The sequence below is a fragment of the Lepisma saccharinum genome, chromosome 12 (assembly GCF_977018435.1).
Source record: "Lepisma saccharinum chromosome 12, izLepSacc3.1, whole genome shotgun sequence".
NCBI classification, from domain to species: Eukaryota; Metazoa; Arthropoda; class Insecta; order Zygentoma; family Lepismatidae; genus Lepisma; species Lepisma saccharinum.
Genome location: NC_139240.1, coordinates 52292763 through 52305703, shown reverse-complemented (window position 1 = coordinate 52305703; position 12941 = coordinate 52292763). Strand labels below are relative to the sequence as shown.

The 12941-nt window shown below is 38.6% G+C and overlaps 3 protein-coding genes across 4 annotated transcripts in view; 1 reads left to right on the top strand and 2 right to left on the bottom strand.

The window, feature by feature from the left end:
- Window positions 1-4451, bottom strand: part of LOC145996065 (cytochrome P450 6j1-like) — a 50970-nt gene extending 46519 nt beyond the window's left edge. The window contains exons 1-2 of one of the 2 annotated variants that reach the window (XM_083132290.1): window positions 3436-4451; window positions 559-780 (exon numbers count right to left, since the gene is read on the bottom strand). In XM_083132290.1, the coding sequence (XP_082988416.1) occupies window positions 559-780; window positions 3436-4345 (1132 nt within the window). In that variant the 5' untranslated portion in view covers window positions 4346-4451. The remainder of the gene's footprint in view (window positions 1-558; window positions 781-3435) is intronic. The other variant, XM_083132291.1, reaches the window with a different exon arrangement.
- The window catches only part of LOC145996067 (facilitated trehalose transporter Tret1-like), a 234622-nt gene that overhangs the window by 73635 nt on the left and 148046 nt on the right, over window positions 1-12941 (top strand). The window lies entirely within an intron of this gene.
- Window positions 1-12941, bottom strand: part of LOC145996066 (cytochrome P450 6j1-like) — a 260095-nt gene that overhangs the window by 214883 nt on the left and 32271 nt on the right. The gene's annotated exons all lie outside the window — the stretch shown is intronic.

Below are 12941 nucleotides of genomic sequence, written 5' to 3'. Positions count from 1 at the left end.
GGTGAACTACGTTCACCACGTGCCTACTTATGTTACACAATTCCACGCGCCCACTTAGGGTTAAAGAAAATTGTGAGTATTTAAGGTTTTTTTTTTACTTGATATAATCACGTGTGTGTGTGTGTGGGGGGGGGGGGTGAGTGATTAATGGTGCTAATTTTTAGGTGCGTATCTGAAGGTTTAGCAACTCTGTTCTATTTTCGTTACGTTCTTTTCGATAATGTACGCTTTCAAATCAGGGTTGTTAAAGGTTCAGGAATTTTAAATCAATTCCGGTCCAGGAGAGAAAATCAGCAAGCGTAAATGGATTCTGTACGGCAAAGAACCTTTTCATATTTAAAGTATTGCATTTCGGTCCAGGAACCTTTATTCCGGATCAATTTTAATGCTGTTCAACCATATTGAAATGAAACAAAACGTAACTTGAACCGAATTTAAATTGTAAAAGGAAAAAGGTTGCGGAGCCTAATGGAACCCATTGCAATTCATGGGTCCCTGTACCTTTAACAATCCTGCTTCAAATTGAGCTCAGCGTATGTGCTTTATACATAAATTTACCTGAAACAACTTTGTCCAGTTCCGTAAGCTTCTGTACGCCCTCGTAAGAGAGTTTCCCTTGACATTCTTCCAAGTAGTCGTCAATCTCCTGCCTCAGCGTCTCCTGTACATGGCCGTTGACCGTCAGCTCGTAGCAACAGAACGCCAGGGCGTTGCCTGTCGTGTCGTAGCCAGCGACTACAATCCCACCCACCAAACCAAGAAGAACATCTTCGGATAAATCTGTTGAGAGAAACAAGACTTTTTTTAAAATTGAAAGTGATAATGGGTCTCTTGGCCTCCCCAATGCCGCAGTAGTCCCCTTGTAATCAAGGGGTCCCGGGTTCGATACCCGCTGGAGGCACATACTGGTTCTGATCCCACTTGATCCAGTCCCGATTAGCCGTCCTGTGCATAAAGTGAACTTAAAAACCATCTATAAGGGTCTCACTTATTGCACAATGCTCAAACTTCTTCTTGGTTAACCCGCCCTTCGTCGGTTCTGGTGCATACCTAACAATTCCTAACCTACAATTCCGCTTAGGTCTAATAATGTACATATGATTAGGTTAGAATGGCCAGGTTTAGAGATGTTAGCATTTATTTTGCGAGCTTGATGTACCCAGCGTCTTCGATTCCTTTCGTTGTTAGGTTAGGCTTGTTAAGTTAACGACTCTTAGCAATATCGGGTTTTCAACAATAAATACGAACTTGGGGTGACTCATATCGAAAATGTCTGCATCTATTTCCTTGTAAAATTACAATACAGTAAATTCTATATAGCTCCACTACTTTGACAGGATGCCACGATTGTCACTATTTTCTGTCCGTGCTAATTTTACACCCAAGGCTATTGTCCCCTTGTCCTCCTTTAGTTAGAGCTCCACCTCCTAAGTAGAATTCTAGTTATAAACTTACGTCAGTTATATATTGTTTTTGTTTTTTTATTACCTGACTGATCTAAGGTCGGATTTTTTACCTAGTCGCCGCATAAAGCAGCTCTGTGGCTCACCCAGCCTCAAATATATAGGTACCTGGAAGCGACCCTAGGGATAAAGGCGGCCGGAGCTTGGTGCTGATCAGATCTCCTCCAAATTGGCTGAGATCGAGATCACATCCCCTAATTGTGCCTTCATGGCACCGTGCTATATGCACGGGAAACTTCACCTTATTGGCACATTTCAAATGGCTAATTCTTCTCTTTTTAAGCTTTTTCACCTTTTCAAAGCAATTTATCCACTAGTAGAGACCCTGGGCTGCAGCCTCCCAAGCTCCTATAAACCCAGGCCTGACCTTGATAGCATGAATTTACTCTTTTGATTGACTGTATTGGTTTGGTATTGATTGATTAAATATGCTTTCAATGAAAAAGCACTGTTTTTGTAGAGTTAAGCGTATCTAGTGTGGATTGACCAATGTGTCTTTTCCGGTGAAGGCACTTTGCACAGTGGTTCGGACCCCACTTTAAACTGTAGGCCCAGTACCAATTAGCCTATCTGCGCTTAAAGTGTACTTAAGGGCAATTCCATTGTAACGAGTTTGACTTTCAGACAAATTCACATTCATTGTTTTCTTTTCTTAGCATCTTGTAACTCTATCAATTCATGTAATTTCATTTCCCTCCATGAAAGTTATTTCATAATATTCCTCCCCCATCTCAATCTTTCAGTTCTATAAAATACATTTTTAGCAATTGTGTCGGGTGTGACATGACTTTAGGAACTTCTTCAGTCTTTCAAAAAACTCGGCGAAATATATGGGTTTGCTGAAACAATTTTTACAACGCAAACTTTATTTGATATTTTGATGCTTTTGGTTTCTAAAAAAAATATTATTACATATTTTTTTATAAACAGTTTTTGCCTGTGACTGGTGTGATAGCATGCAGATTATTTACTTTGTAGGATTATGGAACAACATCAAGTCTATCATAAACAGATTCTTCAAACTAAGGTTTGTTTCAGAAATTTAGTAGAATACTTCAGACCTTAAGGTTTAGAAACAATAAATGAGAGAATTAGACTGAAATTAGAATTAATTTAGTTTTTATGGCATAAAGTGGAAAATTAAAGTCTCACTTCTACTATAAATAATATTAACGGATCATATGTTGTGCACAATCAGAACATCAGAAAATAAAATTCAGAGTGTGGATCACTTGTTGACTACAAATATTGTAAGAAAAGTGGCTCTGGACCCACATGATGATAAGAGATGCATTTTATCATGTGGCATACATACTCTACCATGGGGTCATTGTGATTTGAAAAGTGGTAATCAATGCCCAATTACAGAGCATGATTTGAAATAAATAAACATGCCTATGAACTTATTTGGGTTCAAAAACAGGCTATTATGGACCTGCCAACACCAGCACCCTCTTCTGATATAATATCTAAACTAATTGCTTTGTTAATTATTCATCTGAACAGCATACTTACAGATGTTGATGATGAAACAGGTAAAACATTGTACATATTTAACAATAATTTAAATCATTACCAATTACCTGTAGGTGGTCAATTGCAATTTATTACAACCCCTGAGGGTAATGTCAAGATTTCAGTAGGGAGAAATATTTATAGAATTAAGCACTCAAACATGATTTCTGGCACTGTATATACTGTTTCTGCTGGTGACTGCTTATATATTGAGGTCCCGGGATCATATATTTGACACTAGCTATGTAATTTAAAAGCTTAAAAGCTGTGAAAGTAGTGTATTTATTAACAATTCCAAATTCTGCATATTTTCCCCTTTCATATACGTATAATAAGTGATACTTTGAATAAAACTAAAATTAATCTCGCTTGTCCACTCTCCTATGGAAAGGTTCTTAAAGCAACGATTAATCAATTAATGTGTTTTTCTTCCAAGATGTCAGAAGGTATCACTCACCAACATCACTCGCTGTTGTTTCATCTCCTCCTTTATTGTTGTTCTTATCGTCGTTCATCTCTCGTTCCTTCTTCAGCCGTAAACAGAGGTCGACCATGTCCTTGTTGGAGATACCCGATTGCTCTCTCGTTTTGAAGAGATCGTCTATCAGCTCCTTGAAACTTTTCTTCAAAGATTCTTCAACGACAGAGAACCCTAGCGTCTTCAGGACGTTAGGAGCGAACAGCATGAAGAAGCAGGCCAGGATACGCTTCAGGGCTGGACTCGTCAGATCTTTAGCCAACTCCAAGACCTGCCTGTCCGCCACAAGCTTCCCCTGGATGCCGAAAGCAACCACGCTTGTCACGTATATGGGGTAGGCTTCCGAGATCTCATGGATATCAATCCGTCCGCTGGAATCCCTATGTTCCCCTATGTCTCCGATCATGCTCATGGCACAGTCGCATATCTTGGGGAAGGACGCCTTGATCCTGCTCAGAGTAAAGATCTTGGTCACCTTCTCCCTGAAAAACTTCCACCGGTCCCCCTGCATAAAAAACAAGGTGTTGGACGCCATAGGATCTCCAACGGGATCAGGACGGTAGGACCAATCCATGAAGTGGTCGAAGTCCTTCACCAGGATGTGTTTCATCAGATCTGGATCCCGCACCATGAGACAGGGTGTGGTTCCCAAGAAGAACCCTCCGAACCTGTGCCCTGACAAGCCCTTGTATATCACTGCCATCTGATCACCAATACTCTTCTTCATCAGTATAAGATCCTTCATGTTCCCAAGGAACGGAACTGGCTTCAGGTACGGAACGCCCCTGTCCTTCCAGTAGTTGAAGTTCCTGGTGACGTAAGCGTAGATGGCCAATAGTAAAGTTACGAATAAGGTCAGGGTAAAGGCATTCGTAATTGTTGTCTCCATGGTAACTGATTTCCGCTAGACCATTTGGGTAATCTGAAATATTAAAAAAAGGTAATCAGTTAATCGTGGTTACTTTACTTCACTTTCTACCTCTCGAGTTAATTGCTGCAATGAGGATGAATGTGAATTGTGGGACGAACCCACAATTCGAACCGGGGGCCTCTGGTATCATTGAAAATTACGCTGAACACTCTCCACCAACATAGTTTGAACTCAAAATGTGAATTTCTCATTCTTAATTTACAATGTCTGAGACAGTTCCTCTTCGAATGAAGTTGAAACTTTTAGTGAAATTTGGGGTACCTAGTATGTATAATCTGATTATTTAGTCTTAATCCAAAGTATCATGCTTTCACAATTTGTAACATTTGTAGATTTCTTCATAGGAGCAGCTTCTGGCGTGATGGGCAAAGAAGGAACTAAATAAATTACAACGTTCGAGATAAATCCTTGGTTCGAGTAGAGTAGTGATTGGGCTAGATTTTGATCCTTTCTAATACCATATTTTCCTTAATCCACAAATCAGATTCGTGGTTATATGCTTGTAATTCTCTGACCGTTTCCAAAGGAAGTTCCAATTTCATGCTCTGGAAATATGGTAGTCTTACATTCAATGGCATTTATAAGATCACAAACACAGCACAACACTCTCATTGGTCACGATACACTTTTGCTACGGAGTGAGCAATCAAAAGGTGGAACAAATATAGGAGGGCCCGTCAGGGATATTAGATTTTGGTTGTCCCTGTGCATGAACATGACAGATTTATGTATCGAATATGAATCAATTGCAGAGAATTGTTATGTCTGGTGGTGTTACATTACACAGTGGTTCGTATTATGCATTATATTGTGGATCCTGTCTCAATTAGCCTAAGCTAAAACTGGGTTTTAAACAAACTTTGCTAAACTTATACGGTCAACCTTTATTAATGTAGTGCAAGGTAACGATTATTAGTTTCAGAATAAGTATAGGTAGACTTACCAGACGTATTGTTCTTTCACGGAAAGGTCCTATATTTTATACTTACGCCAGTCGTCTGGAAGGAATTTGAAAGAAATAGTAAGTGTTCTATATTTTGAACATCACATTACTTGAATTAAGAAAATGTGTCTTCTAATTAAGAAACAGACAGACATTCAGAGGAGACATCTGAGAAGAAAAAAAGAAACCGCGAGCTGTCGTTAGCTGGTTCCTCACTTGTGAGATACCGAACAATCAGCAAATTTTACGATGGTCGTGCTTCAAAACTGCTTAATTTGAGAAGTGTTCTCGACACTGTAAGTGTCGGAAATATGTTACAAATGACAAGTTTATTCCAGAAAATGGAAGAACAATCACTTCAGGATAAATATCATGCATTATCATGCAGGATTCGAAATTTCCCCAGTGTGTCTGGAAATCTTGAACCTTTTCCTTACTTCATTTTTTTTTACAGAAGTAGTAAACACCAAGATTATTTCTTCCTCATCCTGATGGGCACGCGATCAAGGACATGCACCTACTAAATGCATATAATAGTGAAATTAATTAAAAGATTGGGACCTTTTTACTCAAACATTCGTTTATGAAGATGCGTCGTTTTAACATTAGTTAATAATATTTTCTAGTGATAGATTCTAAATTATGTTTACTGTAAATATAATTGAGTTCTACATCTTGACAGTGTCTATTATACGTATTTACATGCTCAAAAAATATTAACTGGATTTCATTTTTTACATTGAAATTTCGTAAGAGAAGGAATGAATCACGTGCTTGTTTTAGGTTGAATATAATGATATTACAGTGTTTCAAGAACAGTAAAATAATAGTAATAATAGTGAAACCTTATTCCTGCCCTTGGCCGTATTATGTATACTTTCTCAATTCTTTAGAGCCAAGTTCATACGGATCAACAGCACAACATAACTTCACTTTGTCATCATAGCTCTTTCTGTCGATTGCACTGAGCATTTGTACATATGAAGAGCAGTGTTATTTCCATACAGCACAACATTTTTTCCGATTACACTCAATATTCCCGATATCGTACACACAACTAAAGCGACTGTGAAATTAGCACTAAAGCAAAGCTCTGCAAACATAATGCACAACTATTTCTTTTCCTAATCTTTGTTTATAAGTTGGCTCTCGAACATTGCGTTGCCACGCGCTATGAAGTCACGTGAAACTCAGGTCCCAGGTTCGAATCCCGTCCTGGGCATGGATGTTCTTTGTGAGTGTCCCTTCATCAATTTCATCATATCGTCACTCATCATCATCTTTGCGATTATCCAAAACTGGCAGAAATGCGTAGAATAATAAACCAAATCAATATTAAAGAAAACGTAATTTCGCACAGAAATAGTGTGTGTGTGGTTAATAAATTATGTAATGAATATTATTATTATGTAGAAAACAATACATAATTTATAAGCCTATTAAGTGTATCTTCGCAATTAGCTAAAAGTGGATGATAGCGAATTAAAGCAAATCAATCATTGATTGATTTATCAATTGATTTGGTTATTTTACGTCGCTTTTCTGCCACTTTTTGAATCGTGAAGATGAGAATGAGTGATGGTATGATGAAATTGATAAAAGGACACTGACAAAATACACCCACGCCGGAATTCTAAAACCCTAGTTGCAAATCAATGAATCAAAGTCTCTCTTTCATCAATTTCTTGCAATCATCGTTCGACGTAAAATCAGAAATACACAAGAAGTGGACGAATTAAGTATAGAATGAAACTCACCCAGTAAGAACACAACAAAAAAATCTCAACTCGCACTTCACAAATATCACTGTTCGCCGCTCTTGATGTTAACCTTGCGATTTCATTGGTCAACACGCTTTCTTCTCCATTGAAGCTTAGACGGTACGCCGCTCCTCAACAACCGTTGTACCACAAGGAGAATTTGGCAATTCTAACGCTACACACGATAAGGGAACGCGAAAACTGAACATCTTGTTCAAGGATTCGCAACTTTTATCTCGCGAACCGGAAACAAAAAAAGAAAAAAAAATGTACGAGGCCGCTATGATTTTTGTATGGTGATTGGTAAGCACCAAGGAAACTTGACCCTTTCCCCTCTCTGTATCTCCCTCTCTCTCTCTCTCTCTCCAAGATAGGGGAGGTAGCAACACTACTGCGATGACGATTATCTCATTTCTACCCTGTTTTTCGTAGGACCTTACGCAATTTTTCCCAGACTGGAGAAGTGATCGAAGATCAAGGATGTTTTGCCAAAATGACAATCGCCGGAATTGATGACGCAAAAGGGCCATGGGCAGGATTAAGCCTTGATTGCTTACGTTATGGCAATGTGCGTACGTAGCTTTTTTTACAATGCTACCTGCGTCCGCATTCTCTGTAATTTGGCGTCGCGTCTGCGTATTTATAAATGATGCAGTTAAACCTGAGTTATACGTATGTCAAGGTGAAGAGAAAATAATTTGTATAACTGAGAATTACTTATAAATCAGATTTAGATGCCATGCCAAATCATTAAATACTGTGATTGTATCTATTCTGAGTAACAAGATGCAGTATAATACAGGTTATTTCTGTCATAAAGTGGTAAATTAACGAATCTAAAAGTTTGAATCTTAAATACATTACATTTGCCACTTTATTACTGAACACTTCGATACTGAAATACTATAGCAGACACTATGCTTATAGTTTTACGACCCAAGTTTAAAGCATCGTCTAAAATAGCATTTATTTTACTAATGACTGGGCAAAGTGCGGTATAAGCGATGCCCAAATCTGCCGCTGTTTCTGTTGTACCAGGGAATGTCAAAACTTATCTGCACTTATCACCATAACTTCCTTTAGGTTGGCCACACTGCCTTCAGCGTTCGCGTGCTGAAAGGTGGTACTCTTGTGGTTACTTGGCTAAACTTCATATTAATCGCTCAATTTTGCTTTCTTTTGTAACGGAATAAACATGGCCGCGCGGCTGGCAGTGTGCACCAAGGGAAAACAGAGATCAGTAAACCGCCCTGTGACCCGTCTGTACGTCAGAATCATCTCTTGAGCTTGTTGAGTTTTTCCGTCAGTGGGTGGAGGTTGATAGGTGTCTTGCTCCCGCTTCCCGCTTGTTCGGTCATTTTTAAACCTCTCGATCCGCTCATACACACTTCTACGCGGTAGAGCACTGCCCAGTATCGTACTGAAAGCCTGCTGTGAAATTCAACCCCTGACACACTTTCGGAGCAGTGTTGCCACAATCTGTAAGCACAATTTCCCTTTCCAAGGGGTAAAATTTCCCTTTTTCGACTATTTTTTCCCTTCATCTAAAGAATTATTATTATTAATAATTAAATACAGTAGAGCGTCGATTATCCGAACGTCGGTCAACCGAACGACCGCTTAACCGAACTGTGTACTCGCTCACTTTCAGATATCTGTAATGAAAAAAGTACGTGACTTAGCTGCTCGTAAGCGTGTAGGCTTGCTTAGACAGACCAAAATAAAGGATTTTTTTAAACGTTAATTTTGTGTACTGTGTGTATTGTTCATGCAAAATGCGTATGTAATATGTACATATTTTTGTTTAATAAACTGTACCACATACTATATATTCCTACTAAAGTTGCCTTTGTACGTTACTTTGTAATACATACTTAAAGAGATGCCTGTTTTTATGAATAAATTTACTGTACAGTACTTCTTTTTGGCAAATAAACATGTACAGTTCGATTATCCGAACAAACCAGTTTTCCGAACACCCATGTTCCCCAATTACTTCGGATAATCGACGCTCTACTGTATTATCCTTGACCCATGTTCCTATGTATGTATAAAATGTTAATCAATGTAACTTTTATATGCTACGACGCCAGGGGTACCGGGTTCGAATCCCGGCCTGGGCATGGCTGTTTGTGAGTGTCCATTCATAAATTTCATCATATCATCACTCATCCCCATCTTTGCAATTAGCCAAAAGTGCCAGAAAAGCGAAGTAAAATAAACCAAATCAATAAACAATAAAATCAATAACTTTTAAATGTTTTTTTTGAAGATTTAGATTTTATTGCTAAACCAAGCCAATTTTTTTTTTTTGTTTTGAGATGAAAGCTAAAATTATGTTAAAGTTGGCAACTGAAGATTTTCGTCAGTAAAAAGCAAAACACACAAACAAAGATTGGATTTAGGGAGGCCAATGCCCCTTGTCTTTATCACACCATCACAAAATGCTGTTCTAGTAAGGCGCACATATGAAGTTCGGCGCTTGAGTATACACGTTTTATTAAAAAATATATATATATAGTACATACCTGAGCAAATGTTCTATTCTGGTAAATTTCACATATTAGGTAGAAACTTCTAAAACACAGCAAGTTTTTATTAAAATTTAATCCATTGTTGGTCACTTCTTGCCACTCTGCACGGAATTTTTTAACTTGTTTCCGCGGTGTTTTTTCATCTTCCGATAATTCTTCATGACGTTTTCTAACATATTCTGGAGTTGCAGATCGTTTCCTTCGTTTCCGTTGTTCTTCCATCGTCCAAGAAGGGCACAACCTTCCACCAAACACTCGCACACGACGAATAACCCAGTGTCCAATGAAGACTGGTAAAGATAGTTTTCGACAAAGAGAACTTTATGGTTTACATGTGTATTGTTTGAGGCAAAATTCAGAGAACCGTGGAAAGCTTTACATAAACAATACCCTCGGACTCCCACTCCCAAAACCGGGACATAAAGTGAATGGTTAATGACCTCCGCCCCCAAACGGTAGCCAGATGTGGGTCAACCCAAATTCCACCCTTCCTCTCAGAACAAAGTATACCACAAAAAAAAATAATAAGTTCTCATTTTCAAAACTGGAATCTATTACTTATAATGTTTAATATAATTAATGTTGACTCTGTCTTGAAATTTCCCTGAAAATTCGCTATTTTTCATCGAATTTCCCTTTTCCCTTTTAACTTAAAATTAGCTCCAAATTTCCCTTCAAAAAGGGAAATTTACCTTCATGTGGCAACACTGTTTCGGAGCAGAGAACGGATCATTGATCACTGTTCTAGCTTGGTGCACACTGCCAGTAGCGCGGCCATGTTTATTCCGTTAAGAAAACAAAGAAGATGGAGCGATTAATATGAAACCTCGGCCACATAACCACAAGAGTACCATCTTTCAGTACGCGAACACTGAAGGCAGTGTGGCCAACCTAAAGGAAGTTATCTTAAAATTGCGGATAATTTTTGACTTTCCCTCGTAGTTTTATGTGGATTAGCGTCCACTTCCCGTGTAAATTTTTCTTTCTGATCAAGTGTGTAACTTTTCCTCTTTCTGTTGTCCATGGTGACCAGTAGCAACTGTCGCTTCTCTGACATTGCTGTAGCTTGGTTACGTACAAATCAACTGTATTTTATGAAAATTAGTACGCATAACACCGAATTATAAATGCATTAGGCCTGCTATAACAAAACTTTGAGAAATCCCTTGGTAAGGGTAGATGCAACGTCACGTTTTTTTTCTTCAGCGACTTTGCACTTAGCTACGGATCCAACTTGATTCTTTTCCAAGAACATCAACTTTTATGACAATTATGTTTAACCTTCAAAGTCCTTTAAATTTTATTGTAGTTATCATAACCGTCATTAGCGATCATATAAGCCACATTGTCGATTGTTTGGTTCGCGCGATTAGCTTCTGCATGTTAACCTTCTGAATTAACATTTTTTAAGGGCACACAAATGTACATTTAAAGCTTCATCAGGCATTTCAAATTTAGCCCATGTATTAATTTTGAATTTAGTTACTTTGCGTTGTGTTTTGCCGTTTTAGGTTAGTCGAGACGATGAGAATGAACTGGTAATTGACGGGAATTGTATTGTTGTCGTTTAGCGTCGCTTTTCTTCCACTTTTGGCTAATCGCGACGGTGGCGATGAGTACTGGTTAGATGAAATTGATGAAAGAGGCTGGCCGGGATTCTTATATTGCGTCGCTTTTCCGCATAATCGCCGCGACGAGTACATGGCACTGGTGACTGGAGGATCATGCACACACCAAAGCACAAAACCAGGGATGTTAATGGTCCAGGAACGTAGAATTTAAATTCGGTCCAAGTTACATGTTGTTTCATTGAGAAAAGGTTACTGGACCGTATTTAAATTGACCTCGAAAAAAGGTTCCCAGACCGAATTTAAATTGATCCGAAAATATGGTTCCTGGACGGAATTTAAATACTTCACAGATAACAAGGTTTTTTACGGTCCAGAACCAATTTACGCTTGCTGCTTTTCTCTCCTGGACCGAATCGCTCCAGGCCTTCGAGAGTTATGATTGATTTAGTTTATTTTACTTCGCGTTTTGTGCCTCTTGGCTAATTTGCGAAGATGGGGATGAGTGATGAATTGATGAATGGACATTCACAAACAACCAAGCCCGAGCGGGATTCGAACCCGGGACCCTTGGCGTCGCAGCGCGATGTGCTAACCACTCGCCCACAGGGTCCGGCTGTTCGAGAGTTATGCCGGAACAAACATACATACATACATTTTTATATATATAGAAGATGCCTCATTTATGCCAATTATGGGTATATGGATATATCATCATCGGTATTCTGTCATAAGTGGCTTCTATTTTTGGCAGAACTTGAATGAGTCAATCCATAGATTTAATGTGAACATGGTCTCCACTTCGTTTCAAGACACTTAGCGTAAATGCTTTGAACATCTTGGGATTACACACTGATTATATCCCAGAACATTTGTGCTTCTGTATTGAATAAATGTCATGTTTGCATTGACAAGGGCATTTTGAGCATTTATGTAGATTACTGTAGCGTTCACAACTATCTTTTTGTAATAACTTCTGTCTGTACGGCTTTACCCTTGTTAAGAAAATACATTAATTATACTTGTTAACGGATTTATGAGGCACCCAGTACTTTGACTTCCAGTGTCGTACTCAGTATTTGAAGTTCTAAAGTGCATCGAATATTAATTTATAATTATTTCCATTACGGATCTCTTAGTTCAGTTATGCAATACACTTTGTTACAATACTCATATTGCAATAATAGTAATAATACCGAATGACCTAATAACATTTCACTTACAGGTCTCGTTATGTCGTGCCCATAGATGGCTCTGCAAACAGTTTATCTCAGTGTTAAACGCTTATTATTATATTATTGAGGAATTAAAACTGTAACTCAGGTCATGGAAGCCTACAACAACTGAGGGTTAGTCTTGCTGACCACACGTCACCCCATAACTGGTTGGATGTTCTTCCACCTCAGCAGGTGGGAGTGAGACTGGCCTTCGGTAGTAGGCCCCGGCCCTCACGGGATGTACTTCTAAAAGTAACTAACTACTACTATTACTAATGGAAGTTACTTTCACAGTTAATTTACAACGCTTAAATTGTTAAATTGAATATCTGCTGTAGCGTTGAGAAGAGCAACTCTGCCCATGTATGAGTTTTCTATGGATGTTAAGGTGAAAGGGTATTCGTGGAACCGCCTAATGTAAATAAGCTAGGCTTCTTTGTGTGTATTAGAACATCCACTCTTTCTTGCAATTTCTAATTGAGCGAGAGGACACAAGTGGTTTGATTGGATTGTTGTATCCATTTGTAACGTG